General features: G+C 44.9%; 1 protein-coding gene across 3 annotated transcripts in view; it reads left to right on the top strand.

Annotated features, from left to right (window-relative positions):
- The window catches only part of SLC37A3 (solute carrier family 37 member 3), a 56,038-nt gene that overhangs the window by 14,250 nt on the left and 17,493 nt on the right, over nucleotides 1–24,295 (top strand). For all 3 annotated transcript variants that reach the window (XM_043872179.1, XM_043872178.1, XM_043872180.1), the window contains exons 4-13: nucleotides 4,084–4,176; nucleotides 7,345–7,428; nucleotides 9,301–9,446; nucleotides 13,872–13,968; nucleotides 16,652–16,736; nucleotides 17,480–17,658; nucleotides 19,837–19,978; nucleotides 22,393–22,494; nucleotides 23,095–23,142; nucleotides 24,041–24,192. In XM_043872179.1, the coding sequence (XP_043728114.1) occupies nucleotides 4,084–4,176; nucleotides 7,345–7,428; nucleotides 9,301–9,446; nucleotides 13,872–13,968; nucleotides 16,652–16,736; nucleotides 17,480–17,658; nucleotides 19,837–19,978; nucleotides 22,393–22,494; nucleotides 23,095–23,142; nucleotides 24,041–24,192 (1,128 nt within the window). The remainder of the gene's footprint in view (nucleotides 1–4,083; nucleotides 4,177–7,344; nucleotides 7,429–9,300; nucleotides 9,447–13,871; nucleotides 13,969–16,651; nucleotides 16,737–17,479; nucleotides 17,659–19,836; nucleotides 19,979–22,392; nucleotides 22,495–23,094; nucleotides 23,143–24,040; nucleotides 24,193–24,295) is intronic.

Here is a 24,295-nt window from a genome sequence, read left to right as displayed (position 1 = left end):
ACTCTTTCCTGCCAGTAACCAAGTTATGTTGTTAGTGCATGTTGAACTTCCATTAACTTTCCTGCTAAGATATTTATTTACTTACTTATTCTAATTGCTGCTTAATAAATAGGTTTCATGGGAAACGACCCTGATGCTGGGAAAGATTTCAGGCGGGAGGAGAAGAGGGTGGCAGAGGATGAGATGGTTGGATAGTATCACCAACTCAATGGACCTGAGTTTGAGGAAACTCTGGGTGATAGTGAAGGACAGGGAACCCTGAAGTACTGCAGTCCTCCGAATTGCAGTGTTAGATATGACTTAGCGACTGAACAACAACAAATTTTGATTTGTTCAAAACTGTGGCTTCAGGAGTTCGGATGAATTGGTTATGTAGAAGTCAGGTTCCGACTTATCTGGGGATCTTTGTATTTCCATATCTGCCCTGGTGGAGAGCAGTGTCAGCTTTCCATTCCCTTTTAGACTTAAACATCCAGGTTTTTTCTTTCCTGAAGGCTGCTGCTGGGAGCAGAGTGGCTAGGGCAGTATTTACTTTCACTCCTCCTGTGTTTCTGTGTCTGTAACTTGTCTTGACTCTAGCTTCCCTCTGAGCCTTCCTTTCTCCTCCAAAGTGGAAACATTCTTAGAACCAGAAGTATGTGTAAAATCCAAAAAATGTTTTTTTATATATATTATTCAATGTTTCTTAAGTACCCTAAATAGTGTCTTAATAAAGTACTTATTATAGCTCTCATGTTTATGTATAGCTATCTTAGGTGCTTTACAAAAGACATAAGCAGACATAGTCTCTGTACCTTGAGACTTCATAATGGATCCCACTGATGTGGACAAACGTTGGAAATAGTAAGAGAACATAATATAAAATCTAAGTTTATAGATAATGGAGAGGAAATGGTTGAATCTAATAATTGAGGACAACTTGACTGAAACTTACAAACAATTTTTTTTATACAAGAATTTTTTTTCTATTAAATTAGAAAGTCTTATCATTCCAGACAGCACAGTTCTTCCAGAGTGCAGAGAGTCTAAACTTCTCTCCAGTCTAAAGCAGGATTCAAGGTGCCCTCAGCATTCCAGCTCAACCTTGACCACAGCTGCTCTTAACGCCAGTTCTCACGGCACCCGATACCAGAGCCCTGAACCCAAGTCAGCTTCAGCTCATCCTCTGTGCACCGCTTCAGGAAGCTCTTTCATGTCAGAAGTTCCCCCACCCCCATGCAGAGCTGTCACTCTGTGATAAACATTCTCGCTTAGGAAACCCACACCGCGACCTTTGGTGCTTCCAGGAAGTGTCCCAACGTGTAGCAATCATTGTAGCTTAATACAGGCCCTCCCCCCGCAAGAAGAGCCTCCATCCCTGTGGCCTCTACAGGCTGGTCCTTTCACCCGGTAGCTGTACGTAGGTGCCGGCTGGCATGAGAGACTGTAGCACCTTAAAGTTACTTTGCCGGTGACTTTCAGGCTCATTTCCTTCTCTTTTGAGGAAATATCTGCCAGTAAACAAATCTGAATAACTAGAGTTCATCTGTCAGTCCCTCTTACAAGCAAAAATGACCTTTCAACTTGTGACCCACAGTTTTCCTCAAGACAGTCATCTTCTCTCCTGTTAGTATAATTGTCTTGATCGGAGCTGTATTATTGATGTAAATTTTCTTCACCAGCCTGTTTTCTTTCATCCTATTTTCTGAATCTTTTTGTTCATCCTGCTTTTTTTCTTTTAGTTTTGGGATTTGTTTGCACTTGTGAAGGAGGCAGTCAGTAGTATCTTCAGCTGAACTCTGGCAGTAAAGCAGAAAAAAGCTGTTTAAAATCTGTCCGTTTTTGTGACAGCCACACCTGCAGGGAGTTTTCGGTGGCTTCTCATGAGAGTGAAGAAAAAAACGCTTGAAACTGCTTGAATGTGAGCTCTGGCTCACGTTGGCTTGTGCCCCACAGGGCTTCATCCTGGGTCCTGTTGAGCCTGGACGGGATCAGGGGTCAGAGCTTGTGGCTCGAGGGAAAGGTGGTGTTTCCACTCTCATTGGAAGTGTTTAGGGCCCCAGGTTGTCACCCTGACATTCTGATGGGTTTCAGTTGTGAGTGTCTTTCTTTTGCTCCTGAAAGCAGAGTGTGAGTGTTAAGGTGTCAGTAACAACACAGATGGCACAGGCCACCCAGAAATGAGTCACTGGACTGCAGTCACAGTTTATAGATTCTCTTGACAATTTGGGGATTTTGCGTTCTGTGAAGCGATGATGTATTTTCAAAGTTGCTGCTTGTGGTTTTTCTCTTTAATATTCTTTTTTAAAAAAAATCATTTTATTTAGTGAGTTATTGTACTTTTGGCTGTGCTAGGTCTTTCTTTAGTGGTGGAGAGCAGAGGCTACTCTCTAGTTGCGGGGCAGAGTCTTCTCACTGCAGCGGAGCACGTCCGGGCTCTCGGCTCACAGGCCTCAGTGGTTGCGGCACATGGGCTCGGCAGTTGTGGCTCGCAGGATGTAGAGCACAGGCTCAGTAGTTGTGGCACGCGGCGTGTGGGATCTTCCTGCATCACGGATCGAACCCCTGTCTCCTACACTGGCCAACAGATTCCCCACTGAGCCACTGGAGAAGGTCCTCTTTTTAATATTCTGAAGTCAAAAAATTTTCTGTTTGACAAGATATTTTTTTTTTTTTTTTGATGTGGGGCACTTTTCAAGTCTTTATTGAATTTGTTACAGTATTGCTTCTGGTTTATGTTTTGGCTTTTTAGCGCACTTATGGGGTCTTAGCTCCCTGACCAGGGATCGAATCCTCACCCTCTGCATTGGAAGGTGAAGTCTTAACTCTAGACTACCAGGGAGATCCCCAAATTTTCTTTCCTATAGTAACCTATCTGAGAAATCATTTAGTACAACTCCTTGATCCCAAAGAGCTATGAGTTTGTATTTATAGAGACTTACTGTTTCAGAAATTAAAACCGAGAAATTTTAAAAAATTTAAAAAATACATTGGTTTTAAATTACTAAAAAATGAACTAAGTAACCCATAACATGTTAACATAAATAGCATTTTATGAAAAACGACTTTTTCAAAACCACAAAAAGAATCACTTGCTAAGGAGAGTGACCTTGACTTAACATTTTTGCAAATCTCTTCATGTCTAACTTAATAGAAGACAATGGATTTTCGTGTCTGCTTCCGAATTCAGTCTCTTGTAGCAGGATCCTTTGAAGGGTATGAAGAGAGTTTGGCTTTCAGAGATACATAGTGGAAAGGGGAGAAGTATTTTAATAGCCTTTTTAGTTAATTGTGGATATTTGTCTTTGATACTATACCAGAATTTGACAAGAGGCAATTTCTTAAAGGTTAGTGACAATGTGGAATCTGAAACTATATTAATTAACTTTTTTATCCTGTTACATTAAGATCCATTTGTCTGTCTTGTCCTTTGTATGGGTCTTGGAAGTGACAGGCTCATTTCATTCTTTTCGGAGGAAATATCTGCCAGAAACCCAAATCTGAATAACTAGCCTTTGTCTGTCAGTCACTCTTTCAAGGAAAAATGACATTCCAGCCTGCAATTCACAGTTTTCTCAAAACAGCTGTCTTTCTTTGGTGTGCTCAGTACTAGATGAGTATTTTCTACTTCATGGAACAGAATATTTAAAAAAAAAGGGGGGGCTGGGGACTCTGGCCAGATTTAATAAGATGAATAATTTTTAATGCTTGACAAATATTTATTGAGCGTCTAGTGTGTGCCAAGGACTTTCTTCAGTGAAATAGCCCCTTTTGGGGAACTGTGAGGCAGTAAAAGATACAGTGCTTAATAGTATAGTTTGGTCTAACTGCCTCCGTCCATGCTCAGGCACAGGAGTTTTACCCACCACTGCTTTTGCACCATCAGTGGAACAGTTAAAAGGGAAGAAGCAGATAGCATTTTAGTGTTATTATGCAAATCGCTGTGGCCTCATGGACCTGTTTGCATATGGGTTTCCTCAGGTACAGAGTGCTGATTTGCTCTTTTCAACTTCCCCAGGTTTCTGCGAGGGTGGGCGGAGGTGGTTCCAGAAGGTGCTTTGACCCAGTGAGACTTAACAGGTTCTTGTTGTTGTGTGACCACAGATTTGGAGCAGCAACCATTTGTTTCCCAGTGCAGAGGAAGCCACTCTTTTCCTCGGAACGCTGGACACCATTTTCCTCTTCTCCTATGCCGTGGTAAGTTTTAGAACACTAGGCTTTTCTGTTGAGGAAAGATGTAAATGACTCCACATCTTGCCAAGTTGGTGAGGGATTTTGAATGTGCTGACTGAGGAGAGTTCAGTTTCCCTGGAGTTTATATTCTGTGTCCTTCCCATCCATCCATCTATCCACCCGTCCATCCATCTATCCCTCTGTCCATCCATGTGACAGATATTTCTCGAGCACCTAGTGTATGCCTTGTAGTTTTCTCATTGAGGGGAATTCATCAGTGAGCAGCACAGGAAAACTCCCGACCTTTAAAAAGCTTCTGTTCTTGACTGGGAACTTGACAAACTTGACAAATAGTAATACAGTGCCATAAGGAAGCACATTCCTGAGTGTGTTCAAAGGTGCTAAGTGCTGTGGAGTAGAACCAGGCAGGCAGTGAGTTTGTCCTGTAGGTAGGATGGCCAGGAAGGACCTTGAGAAGAGCAGAGACGTGGGTGTAGGTAGAGATTTCGGAGCCCTTTGCACATAGATGATTTTTTTCAAGATTGGATGAAAATCATCAAGAGAGTTGGTGAGGAGAAGGAAGAGAGGTCAGGGAGAGTTGATGAGGTGGGAGGACTGAGCTGGGCCCTGGGAAAGGGGTTCCTGCATCTCCAGCTGGGGAAGACGAGGGGTGGGGCAGGGAGGCTGGGAGGGAGCAGGAGAACCACAAGAGGGTGGCCGGGGCCAGCTCTGACTGAGGTAGTATCCTGGAATCGGGCAGCTGGAGTCCCTGACCGGTCATCGGGGACATCTGTGGTGGCTGCAGAGGTGGCTCGATGGTAAAGAACCCGCCTACCAAGCAGGAGATGAGGGTTCGATCCTTGGGTGGGGAAGATCGCCTGGAGAAGGAAATGGCAACCCACTCCAGTATTCTTGCCTGGAAAATCCCATGGACAGGGGAGCCTGGCGGGCTCCAGTCCATGGGGTCACCAAGAGTCAGACACGACTGAGCAACTAAACAGCAGCAGCCGTGCAGGTGGTGTGAAGTACTGGGTGAAAGTCCCAACGTCATCTCCACGTGTTTATTTGGGTAATTGTTAGAATGTCCTTTCTGTGAAGAGGAAACTTACAGACACAGTTGGAGCAGATGTTGGATCATTTGGCCCAGCTTCTCAGCCCAGCCTTTTCGGTACAGAGTCCCATCCAGTGGTGCTTCTCCTTCAGCCTCTGAGGAAGTATTAGAGGAAGGCTTGTGGTGTCATGGTGGCTCAGGGCTACCAAGTAGCTATGATAAACTCAGTATCAAAATGGAATTTAACTTTTTTTTTGATCGTTTCCTTATCTATAGAGTTATGATAATATAGTTGTCTATAGGATTAAATAGGTTTAGGAGATAAAAGATAAGTGCCATGAAAAATCAATGATCTGGACTTCCCTGGCTGTCCAGAATTTAAGACTCTGCTTCCAGTACAGGTGATGGGGATTTGATCCCTGGTCAGGGAGCTGAGATCCCACGTACTATATGATGCGGCAAAAAAAAAAAAAAATCAGTGATCGTAGCTCTTTATATTGAGCTGCATTTCCTTCTGTAACTTCCAGGTATTGTCTGGGCGTTTGGAGCAGTACAGAATAAATTAGGTCCCTAATGTGAAACACAATTGAGAGATTTTCTTCTCTGCCTTTACTATGTGTAAGGTGGTTGTTGTTTAGTTGCTCAGTCGTGTCTGACTCCTTTGTGACCCCGTGGACTGTACCCCACAGGCCTCTCTGTCCATGGAATTTTCCAGGCAAGAATACTGGCATGGGTTGCCATTTCCTCCTCCAGGGGATCCTCTTGACTCAGGGATTGAACCCTTATCTCCTGCAGCGGCAGGTAGATTCTTCACTGTTGAGCCCCCAGGGAAGCCCTGTGTATAGCATGAGACCATGTGAATTGGAGCTTTAGAACGTAATCTTCTCTAACGCTTGTGGGTGCCTCTTTTGACTTAGTGAAAAGTTGACAGTAATGAGGGAGAAATATTTATTACGATGTTTATCATCTAAATTTTCTCTTGTGTGTGTGTGAAAGTCGCTCAGTCGTGTCTGACTCTTTGCGACCCCATGACCTACACAGTCCATGGAATTCTCCAGGCCAGAATCCAGAATACTGGAGTGGGTAGCCTTTCCCTTCTCCAGGGGAAACTTTCTAAGCCAGGGATCGAATCCAGGTCTCCCGCATTGCAGGCAGATTCTTTACCAGCTGAGCCACAATATATATATTATATGTATAATACAGTCAATTTATTAGAAACAGCTGTATCTGAATTTAGGTATTTAGTTAAGACATTTATTCATTTCACATGTTTGTGGAAGAAACCTGAAGTGTGTTGCCCTTAGCTTTTTGGTCTGCCTTCCTGCTGTGTGTGTGTTTTAGTTGCTTAGTTGTGTCTGACTCTCTGCGACCCCATGGACTGTAGCCTCCTAGGCTTCTCTGTCTGTGGAAGTCTCCAGGCAAGAATACTGGAGTGGGTGGCCATTCCCTTCTCCAGGGGATCTTCCCAACCTAGGGATCGAACCCAGGTCTCCTGCATTGGCAGGTGGATTATTTATCTTCTGAGCCACCAGGGAAGCCTGGAAAGTCCTGCCATGAGCTCAGCCTTTTAATTCCTACCACTCAGTGGGAGGAAAGCAGAGGCAGAACACTTGTACTTATCTTCAGCTAATTACCATCTCTGCCTCCCTGGTCTCCTTGCCTCCTGGTGTGATGAAACCCAAGGGTTAGATTAAACAGGCAGGGCACGTGCCCCCGAAGCTTCTGTTCCGTAGGACATGTTGTAACATCTTCATTCAGAATGCAAATGGCTAAGACGAATCCCTTTGGGAAAGCAGGTACTGATGTTGGAGTTTATCTGCTCTAGAAGATGAAGTATATTTGTGTGCTTGTTTTATTATAATTATTCTTTTTTTCCCCTAGGTGTCTCAGGCAGTTAGGGGGATCATATAGAAGGGAAGTTTGCACTGAATTGCACTGTCTTGGTGCATGAAATGTTTACAGTGTGCAGAAGCAGTTGTTGTTTCTTGAAACACTGGTGAGACTGATACAGAGGTCAGGCTAAGCACGAGAGTGAGGTGTAATTTTGGGGCTTTGTTTGCCTCATTTGCTTTGGAATGTATCTTACTTTTTGCAGGCTGTGTTGTTACCCAGAGCTGTAAAATGAAATGCTTTCTTCTTAGGGCCTTTTCGTCAGCGGTATCGTCGGGGATCGGCTGAATTTGCGATGGGTTCTGTCTTTTGGCATGTGCTCTTCTGCATTAGTGGTAAGTTGAAAAGCATTGTTGTTTTCATTCCAGTTACTGTTATCTTGGCCAGGAATTTTAGAATCCAAGAAAGCCCCCTACTTCTGTCTATAGAATACAACAGTAAGATGAATCTTTGGTTTTCTGATCCCTTGGGTGCCTTTTTGGTTAAGGGACATCTTGAGAGTGTGGTTTCGATCACACCCCTTCTTTGATTCTCAGTCACCAGCAAAAGTCACCGCGTAAGTCGAGTGGCCTCCAGTGCTCTCGAGAACCCAGTCCCAGCTCTCTTCTGCAGTCGCGTCTGCCCCGCGTGTCACCCCTCTGCTTTCCTGAACCACCCTGCCTTCCGTGGCCTCACGTATCCTGCTCCTTTCTACCTCACTGCTGCTGTTCCTGCTCTTCCTGCCTTCAGTGTCCTCTGCTCAGCTCTTCATAGTCTAACTCAGTGTCTCCTTCAAGTCACTGGTCAGATGCCTGACTTTGTCCACCCCGCTCCTGGAAGTTGTCGATCTCTGTCCTGAGCCCTGGCCCCTGACTTTCCTCGAAGGCACTTCCTTTGTCTGCCGCTCAGCCTGCTTGTTTCCGGTCAGCCTTGTCGTCCCTAGGAGTCTGCAGCAGGGTGGTGGAGACCATGGACTCCGCAGGGCTGCACTGCCAGGCTTTCAGTCCTTCCCCTGCAGCTTCCAGCTGTGGTCTCGCTGTGCTTCAGGATCCGCTTTTCAATACCTGCACCCAAGGTTGCAGTGAGGGTCCTGTGAGTTACTGTGGGGGTGGGGGGCATTTGGACCAGTTCCTGGCATATTCCGTGCTCCAGAGGGCAGGATCCATATTTGAATCATCTGTATTTGTTCACAAGCATTTGTTGATTGAATAAAAGCATGGGGCTTAGTTAGACCCTATTAATTGTTTTTCAATGTTTGCCTTTGTTGGATGGGGGGAAAAATTATTTTCCTTTATATTTCAGAGGTTGAAGCACTTTATTCACAAGCTGCTCACTCCCACATACACACAAACTGTTTTAAAACCTGTATATGTATTGCGTTGGCCAAAAAGTTCATTTGGGTTTAGGGACAAACCTGAACGAACTTTTTGGCCAACCCAGTGTCTTCTTTCCTTTTTTTTTTTTACACACTTTTAGAAAAACTGAAGTATGTCCGTAAACTCACCCGTTTCAGTGTACAGTTTTGAATTTTGACAAGTGACTATAGTTGTGTAACTGCCATCCTGCCTTCTGTCCCCAGCCTCTGGCAACCGCTGCCCGTTTGTCTGTCCTTACAGTTTTGCTCATTGCAGAATGTCATGTAACTGGAATCATACAGTATTAGACATACACCATTTTTGAACCCACGCCAAACATTCCCAAAGGAGATTGACTGCAAATAAAACGCCCACCCCGAGCAGAATGCCTGGAAAAAAGCAGTCACTTGATACATGCCACCAAATGACTGAGTCAGTCACAAGCTATGCTGATACACTGGGTAGCCACGGTTAATAAAAATAGCTGGTGCTTTCTGGCCCCCACAGTGTGCCTGGAATTTACACATGTTCTCGTGGGAATCAACACATGTGAACTCCAGTAGTCTTTTTTACCGTCCTCCATAAACCAGAGGAAAGGGAAGTAGATGTAAGGTCACACAATGGGGACTCAATCTTTTAGAGTTGAAGATGCAAGCTGGAGGGATGGTCCTCGCTGCGTTTTACGCTGTTTGCCCTCTCTGGTCGGGGTGGTTTGATGCTTGTCTTGCTCAGGGCTGCTCTGAGCAAGGGCATCTGAAGAGTCTCCTGTGAGTCTCTCAGGCTGCAGACATTGAATGTGTCTATCACAGAGGGTCTTGGGTTGGTGTGTCCATGTGGACGTGATACGCGTCTCATTCTCTCTTCTTCCCTAAGGTGTTCGTCTTTGGCACTCTCACGGAATGGCTGCATTTCTACAACAAGGGGCTGTACTGCAGCCTGTGGATCGTGAACGGCCTGCTGCAGTCCACCGGCTGGCCCTGCGTGGTTGCTGTTATGGGCAACTGGTTTGGGAAAGCTGGGTATGCCACTTCCTTCCTCTTTCATTTCCCTGTTTGATAGTAGTTTTAATATCTGATTGTTCAGATTTGTCGGAGTCAATTCTCTCTATCCCTTTTTTTTTTAATTTTAAAATTTTATTCCTGGAGTATAATTGCTTTACAGTGTTAGAGTGAAGTGAATCAGCTATATGTGTACGCATATCCCCTCCCTCTTGAACCTCCCTCCCGCCCACCGCCCACCCTGCCGCTCCAGGTCATCACAGAGCACCGAGCCGAGCTCCGTGTCATAGAGCAGCTTCCCACTAGCTGTCCGCTTTATACGTGGTAGTATATATGCGTCTGTGCCGTCCTCCCAGTTCGTCCCACCCTCCTCCCCTTACCCCTCTGTGTCCAGCTGTCCATCACTTGATCTTTTCAACACCACCCATGTCTTCCCTCTATTTGAGGAAGTTTAGAATAGCAGAGAGAGGAGGTTTCACGTCAGAGGACATTGGGAGATGGTGTGGACTCTATAGAGAAGGTCTCGCCCATGAGACACGTTCACAGCACTGTTTTGACCACAGTCAGACTTTGAGTGTGGCTGAGGCAGTACATCTCAAATTATTATTTTTTTAATCTTCCCTTTAGAGAACATAAATAACACATCGTAATAATAGACATCTTGCATGCCATCTCATCATGTATCTTCCTGTGGGTTTTTGCCTTCCCTGTTTTAAGACTCAGTGATCTAGTTTGACCTTCTAAAATGAAAGATAAGGAAACAGCTGAGAAGTTGTCCTTGGGACTTGCCTAGAGTCACAGAGCAAAGGCTTTAAGAAGATGCAGATGAAGAATGCCAAACTTCGGGCCCTAGTTAAATTGGCCATTCCCCCCCATACCTTCTGTTATTTATCAGTTGTATGTGAGTTGGTGTGTGTGACAGGGAGCCATGGTATATGGAGGGGCTCCTGCCGACAGATCTTCGGGGCCACTCAGGAAGACCCATACTAACCTACAGATGGAAAATCACAGAGATACCCAGAGACTTGGCTTTGATTCTTATTACCATTCGTGACACTCTGCCTTTGTGGTTTATCATCATTTATGACTCTCTGCTTTCAGGGACTGTTAATTTGGATTTCTAGTTTTTGTCCTGGATAAATATTCATGTGTTGTGAAACACACATTTATTTTATTGATAGCTCTGTCTTTTTTGTCTACTCTCTTACACAGGGGCCAGTGTACCCAGCAGATACTCCCCACCCGTCGTCGTGATCAGTGCATGCTTTAGACAGCTCCTCTCGGTTTTCTAGTTTCCCCAGTTTCCTAATGGGAGTAATGGTGCTTGCTTGATAATGACCTGTATTTGTTGTGAAATAATGTTTATGTTCAGTGTGCTAGTGATTTCTTTTTTTTGTTTGTTTAAATACTGTTATTTATTTTTGTGTACGTTGGGTCCTTGTTGCTGTCCGTGGGCTTTCTCTAGTTGGAGTGCATGGTCTGCTCATTGTGGCTTCTGTGGTTGCAGAGCATGGGCTGTCGGTGCATGGGCTTCAGTAGTTGCGGCTCTCCGGCTCTGGAGTGCGGGCTCAGCAGTTGTGGCGTGTGGGCTTACTTGCTTCTCAGCGTGTGGAATCTTCCTGGACCAGGGGTTGAACCCGTGTGCCCTGCACTGGCGGGTGGATTCTTACCCACCGTACCACTAGGGAAGCCCTGCGCTAGTGATTTCTGTTTCTTTCCAGCTCTACTGTCGCTGGTTTAATAGAATTGATTTTCAGAGGTCTCATTCCCCAGTGATACTTTAAAAAATTTATTTACTAGCTACACCAGGTCTTAGTTGCAGCACGTGGATCTTGGTCACATCCTGTGGAATCTTTCCTTTTAGTGCAGGAACTGCCTAGTTGTGGCGTGTGGGCTCCCGAGGGCGTGGGCTTCAGTAGTTGAGGTGCACAGGCTTAGTTGCTCTGTGGCATGTGGGATCTTAGTTCCCCAAACATGGATCGAACCCACATCATCTGTATTACAAGGCGGATTCTTAACCCCTGGACCACCAGGGAAGTCCCTCCCCTCTTATACTTTAGTTTCCTTTTGGAGTAGGTGATGCTGTTTGTGTGCTGTTTGTTTTTATTAAAATTTTTAAGGTAATGTCTTTCCATTCGTGATTTTTGAAAATTATACCAAGGCTACTTGATAATTGTCATGAAACCAGCTATACAAATGAACAAAGAGAAATAAAGGCAAAACCACCTGAAATCCTATTATTTCAAGATAATTACTTTGACATGTATCATAAAAGCTTGTCTGAGCTTTTCCAAATTGGATGACACTGGGTGTTTGGTAGCAGTGACTGGACAGTCTTAACTCTTCATTATTTCTCTGTTTCAGTCACAAAGACAAACAGCTCATTCAAGAAAGCCATTGCAGTTTACTTTTGAAAGTAAGACAGTCTGTTTTTAAGCAAATAACAACTAGTAAGTGAAATCGATGATGCTGCACTTGACACAGAGTGACTTCCTGTGAAATGTAGCGGTAAACCACAAAGTACCAGTAAAACTGTGACAACTTAGAGTCACAATTGTTTTCAACCAGTTTCTTCCCAAATCATGTCTTTGGTCAGCATGTTCTTCAGACCCTGACCTTTGCTCTTCCCTCTGGGATCCTCTTGGTAGGTTTTGTGTTTTAAAGGCTTGGGGCATTATCGTGCTGGTAAAAATATAGAGATTGTCTAGTTCAAATCATTTGATTTCCAAGTGAAAAAAGTTAAATGATCTACTGAAGACATTGCCCTGAAAAGCTGTTCCCTTGCGTGAGTCACATCTCTCCTCCCGTTGTCAGGGGTCATTGTTTTATTTTATGTCTCACCATATAGCATGCAGGATCTCAATTCCCTAGTCAGGGGTCGAACCCGTATCCTCTATATTGTGAGCTTGGAGTCTTAAACGCTGGACTGCCAGGGAAGTCCTGGGATCATAGTTTTTTAGAACACATTGAGGCTGGTAGTACTAGTAGATACACCTTTGTAGGCCCCAAATGTCAATTCTGCCACTGCACCCAGGCCTTTGAGGACCTCAGCGCTTTCCAGATGAGAGCATCGAGCCCGGGCCGTGAGCTGGTGGCAATCACTCTGCACAGCTGGAAGTGGCTTCTGAACACGCTTTTTCACTGTACAGTGTTGTCTCCCTCTCCGTTTTTGTTTTTGATTTTTTGGGGGCTGTACCTTGCAGCATGGGGGATCTTAGTTCCCCAACCAGGGATCAAACTGGTACCCCCTGCATTGGGAGCTCGCAGTTTTAACCTCCAGACCACCCGGAAAGTCCCTGCAGTATGTTTTCTTGTCTCTCTTCTTCCATTCGGCACAGTAATGTTGAGATTCATCCATGTCTGCGTCAATAGTTCATTCCTTTTTATGGCTAAGGAGTCATCCATTGTATCACAGTTTATCTGTTCAGCTGTTGGTGAACATCTAGGTTTTTAGTTTTTGGCTTTTACTATTGAAGCCACTGTGCTTATTTGTTCACAGATCCTTGTATGGACACACGCTTGTGTTCCCTTTGGATAAATACCTTGGAGTAGAATGGCTGGATCTTATGGTCGGAGCATGTTTATCTTTTTAAGAAACTGGCAGTTTCTTCTAAAGTGGTTGAACTGCTTTACATCCCTACCAGCAGTGTGAGGGTCCTAGGTGCTGGGCACCCTTGCCAACACTAGGTATGCTCAGTGTGTTTTGACTTTGCTCTTCTGTTAGGTGTGTAGTGATACCTTGTTGTGATTTTAATTTGCATCTCCCTGAGTTTGATGATGCTGAGCATCTTTTCATGTGCTTGGTGGTGGTTTAGTTGCTAAGTGGTGTCTGACTCTTGTGACCCCATGGACTGCAGCCCGCCAGGCTCCTCTATCTGTGGAATTTTCCAGGCAAGAATACTGGAGTGGGTTACCATTTCCTTCTCCATTCATGTGCTTATTTGCATCTTATTTTAAGTGTGTGTGTGTGTGTGTGTGTGTGTGTGTGTGTGTGTGTGTTTAAAGCGTTTATTAAAATCTTTGCCCCCTTTTCAGAAACTTTGTATTTGACATGATTATAGATGTAACACTCCTTAGAATTTTATTGCATTGTTTATTTTTCACAGTATTGAGTTCTGAGATTTCTTTATATCCCAGCAGCAAGTCTTTTGTCAGATAAGTGGTATCCAGATAGTTTCTCCCAATCCATGGGGCTAGTATTTTTAAATTCTCTTAATAGTGTCTTTCAGTGAGCTCCAAATTGAACTTTAGTATAATAAAGTCTTAGAAGAAGAGCTACCCAGTTAAGTGTTTGCCATTTGGGTGTACTTTAAAAAAAACCACACTGGAATAGAACACTGATTCTGTGTAATGTGAACCTGCACTGTTTGGCCATTTTGTACTTGAGCTGCACACGGAACCCATTCTGATTGTGTTGTCTTCTGTTCTGCTCTGTTCCCATCCTAGGCGAGGGGTTGTTTTTGGTCTCTGGAGTGCCTGTGCCTCAGTGGGCAATATTTTGGGCGCATGTCTCGCTTCTTCTGTTCTGCAGTATGGTTATGAGGTAGGTGTTTTTTTTCCTAGCTTTTTCTTCAGTATATAAATATATGTTTTATTTTTAGGAAGTAATCCTGTGACCATTTAAAATGAGCTAGTGCCGTGTCTGGGAGGAGCAAGGTTTGTATTAAGAGTGGACAAGCTTATGGTAAATTAAAACACATTGAAAAAAATTAGTCATGGGAAAACACCTAAGTCTAAAGACATAATCATTTGGGGAAAAGTACTTGCCACTCATGTTACAGATAAAGAGCTAATCTCTTTAATATATAAAGAGTGCCCACAAATTGATAAAGAAAAAGACTAACAACGCATGGAAAGAAAGGTAAAGGATTTGAATGTGTAGTTCATGGAAAGGAAAGAGAAATGGCTTGTAAACACATGACAGGATATTCCACTTCACTCAGAACTTGTTTATTCATTCAGTAATATTCTTAAGTTCCTCTTAAGTGCCCCAAGGCAGTAGAGGATAGAGCCTTGACCCAAAGAGCCAAAACTCTCTGCACTTACAGGAGTTTAGGTATTAAGTGGTAAAGAAATGCAAATTAAAACTACACTGTAAAAAAAAAAAGAGAAAAAACCTACACCGTATCCTTATTAGATTGGTAAAATTCCAGAAGTTTGATACCATGTTTATTAGGAGGTGACAGAGCAGGCACTGCCGGGTGGGAGAGTAAAAAACTTTTCTTGGGCTCAACATAGGAATGTCTGTCAAAAGCCCAGTCACTTAACAGGGCTTCCCTGGTGGCTCAGATGGTAAAGAATCTGCCCGCAATGCGGGAGACCTGGGTTTGATCCCTGGGTCAGGAAGATCCCCTGGAGAAGAGAATAGCAACCCACTTCCATATTCTTGCCTGGAGAATGCCATGAACAGAGGAGCCTGGTGGGCTACAGTCCATGGGGTTGTGAAGAGTCAGACAGGACTGAGCGACTGACACATCAGAATTATAATGGCTCTGACTTAGCGGTTCGACCTCTGTGAATTAATCTGACTGATGAGTATACTTCATCATATACAGAGAGTACATCTGCAGGGTTATTTACTTCAGCATTGTTTGTAATAGCAAAAGATTGGTAACAGATGTCAACCAAATGGGAAATAGTTAAACCACGAAACACCTGTTCAGTGGAACCTGTGCAGCTGTGAAGTAGAATTAGGCAGCCCTGCGTGTCCAGATTGGGATAGAGCTCAGTGATGTGTTAAGTGAAGATAACTGTGTGTTGAGTATTGCCATTTATGTGAAATGGAGGAAGAATTAAAGAGTATCTATTGTATTGGCTTGTATGTTTCCAAAACAAACTTTGGAAAGTACAAGCTAAATAACAGTGCTTATATGTTCAACAAATAAAAATCGAATGGCTCATGTCAACGGATTGCCTGTTCAAAAACCTAATAATTGGGACTTCCCTGGTAGTCCAGTGGTTAGGAGTCCAAACTTTCACTGCTGAGGATGTAGGTTCAATCCTTGGTCCAGGAACTAAGATCCCTCAAGCCATGCAGTGCAGAGAAAACAAAACAAAACCCCAAACCTAATAACTGAAAGTAAGTTGCTCTTTTAGAAAGTAGGTAACAGTTTTTAAACAGCTTGCCAAGTGTTTGGTCCTTGAGGAGTTTTGGTCTAGTTAGGGCCAGTGGGAAGTCCTTCCTGTGTTCATAGTCACATTTTCCCAGGTTTCTTAGCTTCACACCTGGATTGTACTAATTGGCTCAAATGGGAATTTCAGGTCACCCTATGGGCTGCTCCCAGATTTGAATTCTGGAAACACTCATCGACACCTCAGGCTCCATTCTGTCTTAAATAAAATTCACTGATGCCGCCTGGCTCTCAGGTGTCTCACCTGGACCGTCAGAAGGACACTGTTCTTCCCTGTGACCTCCAGCACAGCCCTCAGCTCCCCCCGTGCAGAAGGCTTCCCGTCTCCCACCCGCCCGGTGCGGGGGCTTCAGTTGTGCTGGGAAAGGTGGTCACTTGCCAGGATTTTCAGCTCTTCCCTGAAGCACTGTCTCCCTCCTTCAAAACCTCCTTGGCTTTTTTCTTCCAAATTCAGTTCTTCTGTATGCTTCCTATGGGGACTCAGCCTTCTCATTTATCCAGCTCCATGCTGCCTATATTAATGTGTGGTGTCTCTTTTTAAAATTTATCTTGATTTAGTTTTTGGCTGTGTGAGGTCTTGGTTGTAGCACTCAGAGTCTTCGTAGTTGCACCAGCTCACTTGTTCCACGGCACATGGGATGTTATTTACCCAACCAGGGATCGAACCCACATCCTCTGCATTGCAAGGCCGGTTCTTAACTGCTGGACCACCAGGGAAGTTCCTGTTATTAATGTTGTATGTAGTGTGGAACCCCCCTCGACTGGAAACTGTCTTTGAGGGCAGATACTGTCTGTTGCGTGAGGCTGAGTGGTGGCAAGAGCACTATTTTTGGAGCTACTTCTGACTTCCCAGTTGAAATAGTACCACGCAGTGTCCAGGAGACCTTAATTATCCTCTCTGAGCTCCACAGAGTCCCTGGGAAAAACTTGTGAGAAAACAAGTAAAACACTTAGCTCAGTGCCGGGCACAGGCCAGGCGCCCGGTGCTCATTTCCTTCCCAGTCGCCCCGTCCTCCGACGTGTGCCTCTAACGACTGTGTGGTTAACGAGCATCCCAGATGTGTCAGGAGCCCCTTTCCCCTTCCCACCCCACAGTATGCCTTCCTGGTGACGGCGGCCGTGCAGTTTGCTGGTGGGATTGTCATCTTCTTTGGACTCCTGGTGTCACCGGAAGAAATCGGTGAGAGAAGCTGCTTTTCTACTCAGATCGTCTTGCTAAGATGGGCAAAGAGAAACCCGAGGCTGGAACAGCCCGGATCTTTCTCTCTAGGAGAACTGTGAGCTCCTTTCAGTGAATTAAAAGAGCAGTCTTGCTGTTTTGTGTCCTGTCGACGCCACAGCCTCGCCTGGCACAGCTGCAAATGTTTGAGGGAGTGAGGCTCACCTTTTTATAGATTCAGGGAAAACTCATCATTTGCAAATGAGGTTTTATAATGGAGACATTGGCTTGAAATTAGCATGGATGGATTTCGAATTTTGCTTTTTGAGACAGATCTTTTCTTCTTCAGAAGAATAATTCAGTGAAATACTTATCTGTGGTTAAATACAGATTGTACAGGCAGAACGTACAAGTGAAACCACAGAAGCAGATAGATGTATGATTCTTCTATCTTTTGAGTTTTACTGAAGGGCCACGTCAGTTTAATAGTATGTAATTAACGAGTTTCTGTGTGTAAGAGAGATAGCATGATGTAGTTGAAAAAACATTGCTTTGAAGCCCGATAAAGGAGAATTTGAGTCCTGGGTTTGTTGCTCATTAGCTGTGTGACCTTAATTGACCTTGGACTCCGAACCTTAGTAACTTTTTCTGTAAAATGCAAATAAAAATAGCGTGGACTGCATAAGTAATGGTACATGTAAAGCGCTTAGCACAGCGCCGGGCACCTGGAGGGCACCCTCTCACTGTGGCTGTCGCTGTTGTAGGTATTCCAGGTATCGAGACAGAAGAAAATTTTGAAGAAGACTCGCACAGGCCATTAATTAATGGTGCTGAAAACGAAGATGAAGCTGAGCCTAATTATTCAATCCAAGAAGGCAATACTGTGACCCAAGTGAAGGCAATAAGCTTCTTCCAGGCTTGTTGCCTTCCTGGTGTTATAGCGGTAAGGACTGTTCGGATCTCCCCACCGAAACTCGGGTGATATCATAGCCTGGATAGTAGCCCTGCCGGGGATAAGGCACCTTGAAGCTGTTAGCCTCTCTTTGAGACTTTATTTCAGGAATGTATCTCCAGGGGAATCGCGAACAGTGGCCCTCAGCTTGTTTCTGTATTGACACCACTTGAAATTGTATCTGATACCCAGTGCGGGGGTTAGCACCTTTTCTGTGCAGAGCCAGATGTAAATGTTTTCAGCTCTGGGGCCCCGTACTGTCTCTGCCACAGCCACTCAGCCCGGTAGACCAGAGGACTCCACAGCCAACATGGAACCAGTGGACCTGACTGGAAGTGGCCCGTGAGCCCCAGTTTGCTGACCCTGATACTAGAATTTGAGTAAGAAGGCAAAAATGGGTATTTCTGAATATATGCCTTTTGGCCTTATAGAATTATAAGTAGAGCAAGAGGGGCTTGAGTGGTTCGTTAAGTCTGTCTTCTTTGCCTATATTCTTGCCATTCTAGGGAAAAAAATAGTTTGCCCTTCTGTAAAAGGCCAGAGCAGGATGCTCCACCGTATCCCTTGGTAGTGCATTCCAGTGTTTCCATAACTTGCATAGTCAGGTTTTTTCCCTAACGTCTAAACTGAGTCCATTCTGCCACAGTTTTTCTGTCTTGGTGTTTCGGGCCCCCGGCGCGGGAGTGGAGGCTCAGAGGCCTCGGTCGTGTTGCCCGCTTACCCTGTGAGGCCTGTGGCGTTACTCAGCTCCTCCTTCTGTCTCGGTTCCCCTTCTGTGGACAGAAGGCCTGCCAGTCCCTCCTCCCTAAAGTCTGCAGTGTCGAGTTATTGTGAATAAACACCTTTTAAATTTTATTGTTTAATGGTGCTTTATGAATACAACCTCTCAACTAGATTCAGAGTCTGCTGGTTATCCTATTTCATACTTGCCTGCTCCCTTCTCCCTATGCCAAGCTAAGAGAACTGATGCTTGCCAACAGATAAGGTTTAAGCGTGAGTTCAGATGGAAGTGTAAGTTCCCACAATTCTTCAATCAAAAGATGATGTGTCATACAGGGAAGTGCATGCTCCCCAGGGGCCTTTTCTTACGCTAATGATTAGTTATTTTTTTTTACAGTAGTTATTAAAATATTCTGCTGGTAAGAGTTTAATTTCTAAGGCAGGACTTAAAATTGTTTTGATTAAACGTGGCGCTCTCTTGCTATCCCTTTGTATTTCACAAGCTATTGTTCCCCGCCTTGGGCAGGGTATAAAGTAAATCCAGTGAACTTAATCCCTTTGTCTTTGTGGCCGGCTGTCTGGACAAAATGGTTGAAATTTGGCTCTCGAGGGGGCAGCCGTCCTGCCAGGAAAGCCCCTTTAAAACAAGTGATACCTAGGGAATAAGTGGCAGCTCCAGGGAAGAGAATATACTAGCCAGACACCCTTTGAAGTGTCTCTCTGTTCCTCCCCCTTCTTCCTTTGATGCTGAATGTCAGGATTTCCTGGTAATAATGTGTTGAATATAGGCTTCTCAGCCCCGCTGCCATGTTAAGGCAGCTCTCACTTCTCAACCTAGAGCCACAAGGCCCGTGACGATCCTGTGCTTTCATTTTTGACTCAGAGCTTCCAGAAACTACCCTGTGAAAGTAGTTTTCATGCTGATGCTTTTCTTAGACCTTTGGAACTAGAGTCCAGTCACGTTGCTTTGCATTGGTCATCATATTAACTTTGAAGGAAGTAGAACCTGAAAGGCCTGGCTGCTTGCAATAAAAGCTGTGATGTTTCCTGGATTCGTTTGCTTATGGTTAGTGTTCCTCAGTGGCATGAATACCTTTTATCTTTATCTAAATAAAGAAATGTGAGTCCATGCCCTGCCTTACGGTTCAAAACACCGGTTTGCTTCTACCAGAGAGCTGAAAGGAGAAGACAGTGGGGACAATTAGGGAGTAGTCCTCTGTGTTTTTAATCCCAAGGCTTATCGTACTGCCTCTCTAGACACTTAAGTCAGGGGAAGAGAAGAGGAGGACCAGGACATGCGGGCAGTGGGAATTTGTAGGAACATTTAAGTTTAAAATCAGGTACTGTTTGCCCCCAGCTCTTCCGTTTTGTTTTGCTGTTTAATTGCATTAGAACAGTAGTTATGCTGTGCTGTTCGTTCCTTACTGACATGGGGTGTTTTCTTTGTAGTATTCACTGGCCTACGCATGCTTGAAGCTAGTGAATTACTCCTTCTTCTTCTGGTTGCCCTTTTATCTGAGTAACAACTTTGGATGGAAGGAGGCCGAAGCTGACCAGCTGTCCATCTGGTACGACGTCGGAGGAATTATAGGTATGGCCAATGAAGCATCTTTTCCTCTAGCAAGAGTGAGTCACTAGTCAGATTTTATTGGGTTATGAAATCTGGCATCATTTAAAGTTTTATCACTTATTCCACAGCCATTTTTCTTAAATTGTCCTACTGGTAAATAGCCAAACTCTTTTAAAAAAAAAAAAAAAGCCCATAGAAAAGAAGACCCAGCCTGCGGCAGCCCTGTGATGTATAGAGCTCTTTTTTCTCAGCCCTTTGTTGCTGGATCAGTTCTTTTGTCCTGGGATGCACCGGGATGTTGCTCTCTCTGATCTCTTTAAGTGTGAGCCTTTTGTACACTCCCAGGGATTGCTTAGCTCTAAAGCTAATTGTACGTCAGAGATCTGAGTTATGTTCATTTTACCTATCACCCACAGCCGAAGAAGGGAAACATACTAGCTGAGTGTACTGACTGTCAGATTATAAAGGTAGGAATAACAGCAGGGATTATTTTGTTTCGCAGTTGCTTCCTTGTACACAGCAGACTTCAATAGTCTCTTTTTGCTATAGCTGGAAGCATAAACAAGGAAGTGGGAAACTTTAAAATCAGACAGACGTACAGCATGCATGTCTGTGGGTACCACCTACGTGGCTGTGGCAGAACCTTGGTAACCTTTGCGTAATGTTTACATTTAGACATGTGGACAGACTAAACTGCCCTGAGCATATGGAAGCACAGTGTACCCTTAGGTGGTGTGCTGTTATTGTGTGTGAACTTGTGTGTCCCATTCTTTTAAAGTTGATTTTATTTATTTATTATTTTTGGCTGTGCTGGGTCTTTGTTACTGCCCAGGGTTTTTTTTTTCTTCCCTCTGGTTATAGAGAACAGGGGCTACTCTCTAGGTGAGGTACACAGACTTCTCCTTGCGGTGGCTTCTCTTGCTGCAGAGCACCAGCCCTAGGGCGCGTGGGCTTCAGTAGTTGCTGCTTCCGGGCTGGCGAGCACAGGCTCAGTAGTTGTGGCGCATGGACTTAGTTGTTCCACGGCATGTGGGATCCTCTCAGATCAGGGATCAAACCTATGTCTCCTGAATTGGCAGGCAGATTCTTCACCGCTGAGTCATGAGGGAAGCCCCACAGCAGATTTTAATAGTGACTTTTTGCTATAGCTGGAAGTGTAAGCAAGGAAGTTGTTGTTCAGTTGCTCAGTTGTGTCTGACTCTTTGTGACCCCATGGACTGTAACCCGCCAGGCTCCTCTGTCTTTAGGATTCTCCTAAAGAATACTGGAGTGGGTTGCCATTTCCTTCTCCAGGAGATCTTTCCAGACCAGGGATTGCACCCACGTGTCCCGCATTGGCAGGCAGGTTCTGTGCCTCTGAGCCACCAGGGAAGCCCAAACAGGGAAGTAGGAATCTTCAAAACCAGATGGATATACAGAATGCATGGTAGTGGGTACCACCTGCATGACTGTGGCAGAACCTTGGTAGCCGTCCTTTACGTTTAGACCTGTGAACAGACTCAACTGCCCTGAGCACATGAAAACAAAGTGTATCCTTAGGTGATGAGCTGTTATTGTATTTGAACTTGTGTGCCCTCGTTCTTAGACTCAGAGCCAAAGGAGAGGATGCTGCCTTTAGACTTGCACATACTTCTGTGTACTGAACAGACTTCTGATGAGGGTGTACCAGATGTCCCAATGCCCTGAGATTCTAAACAGGACTGTATCTGAATGTGACTGTGTTGCTTCAAGGATCCACATCACCTCTTCTTTTTTTTTTTTGAACTGTTTATTTATCTATTTGGCTGTGCTGGATCTTAGTTGCAACACCCGAGATCTTCAGTCTTCATTGTGGTATTCTGGCTCTTTAGCTGCCACATGCAGACTCTTCAGTTGCGGCATGTGGGATCTGGTTCCCTGACCAGGGATTGAATTCGGGCCACCTGCATTGGGAGTGCAGAGTCTTAGCCACTGGACCCCCAGGGAAGTCCCCCACATAAATTTTTTTTTTTAAACATCTTGACTTGTTGGTTTTTGCCAAACCATAATTGCTGTGTTTAATTTTAGTGAATATTTATGTTCACTACTACTCATAACCTGTGACACACAGAGTCTAATTAATTATCTTTCAAATAAAAAGCAGGGGGGGAAAAAGGCAAGAAAAGACTTCACAGCTGATTGGAGAAGGGAAAACAGTAAGGAACAGTGAGGGTGGGTCTGATGATTTTTCCTGATTTGGGTGTCTGTCTGGTGGTGTCTGTCCCCATCTGCCATTGTGTGAGATGATCTTTCTAAAAGGAAACTATGGAGGAGATTTTTTTAGGAGAGTCAGCTCTCTTGTTGGATAGACCAGTGTTAGGATCCTGCCGGCAGGTGGAGAGTACGTGGTAAGCAAGAGTCAGGTAACTAAGCTAATTTCAAGATGTTGACTGGGTTGCCCTTCTTTGTGCTCGAAGGTGGAACTCTGCAAGGCTTCATCTCCGACATGTTACAGAGGAGAGCACCGGTGTTAGCTCTCAGTCTGCTTCTGGCCATCGGGTCCCTGGTTGGATACAGTCGTGAGTATTTCCTTGCAGTTAAACTGTTTGCCTCATCTCTTAGGACTGAGGCATTTACTTGCCTTGAGTCAGTGATCAGCCCTGGGGAGGTGGTTGAGACCAGCCACCAGGGCATAAATGGGATCTTTGTATTGTCCTGCGAACAGCGGTAGAAGAATCATCACGTAGGTTTATTTGCGTTGGGGAGGAAACTGGCATCTCTTGTGCTTTGTTGGTTTGTTTAAAAGCTTGCTTGGGAGTGTATATGCTTTGTCTAAGGGTAGGCTCCAGCAGTGCAGCATTAGAGCCAATAAAACAATAAAAGGGACAAGATTTCAAAAGAGGAAAGATGGTAATTAGTAGGTTTGGTATATGTCCCTTAAGATGCTGCTGAGATAGGAGTTTTCCTGTAGCTTTTAGAAGTCACAGTAGCTGGAGCAGCAGCCAGAGGCAGACATTACAAGTAAGAGTCGGGAGCGGCGGTGATGGAGCCGTGTCCGCTTGCTCTCTCTGGGAGTGATCTGTGAAGTCACAGAATCCAGGCCTGTGTGTCCTGTTGGGTGGAGACACACGTACTGCGTTCCTCACGTCATTACCGCATGTCTGTGTCTCTCCTCGCAGGTTCTCCAAACAACAAGTCCATCAATGCGCTTCTGATGGCTGTCACAGGTACGGCACAGGCTCCATTTCACTGTCTTGTTCCTCCAAAGGAAATTGCTTGCTCCTTCAAGCTGAGTTATTCTAAAGCCTTAATTATAGAAAACGCAAGTGGTAAAAGGAAAGATGCCTCCCCCAGATCCTGCTTCTCTGCTCTCACGTTACTGCCTCAGTCCTGGGGTGGCAGAAGCAGTCCTTTAGAGATTTCCTCCGATTTTTGATCGCGGACGACATCCGCTCATATCACTCCCGGAAGTGGTGTAGGAAGAATGCCCCGTTGGAAACCAGTTCACCAACTTTCGAAAAGTCCAGTATAGCTGGTTTTTCCTCCTGTGTTGGAATTGGTCAGTATTTCTTCCCTTGAATCCCAGATGAATCAGTTGGGTGCCATTCGGGACCATGTTATAGAAAAACTCCTGTTCTTAAATTTGAGCTCATGGGATCGCTGGGGCTGCTGCTGCTCTGTGAGACTCTTGGCCCTGTCTGCGCTCAGTCCTGTTGGCAGCCTCACCGAGAACAGAGGCAGATGGAACCCCCTGCACCGTTAAAATCACTTTTTCTGCTCTCTCTCTCTTTCTCAATGTTTGGTTGAATTTGGGCATTCAGATGCTCTGAGTCATCTCTGCCATAATAGAATTTGATAAACTAGTGCAGTTGTCAGTGAATGCACACTTCACCCGATTAGAAAGGTCTGTGTTCACTCTGGTTTCTAGAGGAAAGTGGGTGCTAACTAAGATGTTACAACTGGGGGGGTTTCCATTTTTACAGGTAATTTTTTCCCCTTCTTTCCATTTCTCTCCAACATACCAGTTAGAATATTGGGATTAGAGTTTACGTAATTCTCAATAGATTCCTAACACGTTGTTATGTGTAGTGTCTTAATAAGAACCCGTTCTGTTTCTGACTTTAGGATTCTTTATTGGTGGACCTTCTAATATGATAAGCTCTGCTATTTCTGCGGACCTGGGTCGTCAGGAGCTGATCCAAGGGAGCAGCGAGGCTTTGGCAACCGTCACTGGGATCGTTGATGGAACCGGGAGCGTTGGAGCTGCAGTGGGCCAGGTGAAAGGGCGGGGAGTGTGCAGCGGTGGGAGGGTCTGCCCCCGCCTGCGGGGCCCCGGCAGGTGGCGCTCTTGTGCTGTAGTGCGCTCGACTGAAAGCTTTG

Source organism: Cervus elaphus, chromosome 18 (genome assembly GCF_910594005.1).
Source record: "Cervus elaphus chromosome 18, mCerEla1.1, whole genome shotgun sequence".
Lineage (NCBI taxonomy): Eukaryota > Metazoa > Chordata > Mammalia > Artiodactyla > Cervidae > Cervus > Cervus elaphus.
The sequence above is the reverse complement of the archived record's forward strand: the minus strand, read 5'-3'. Positions and strand labels throughout refer to the sequence as shown.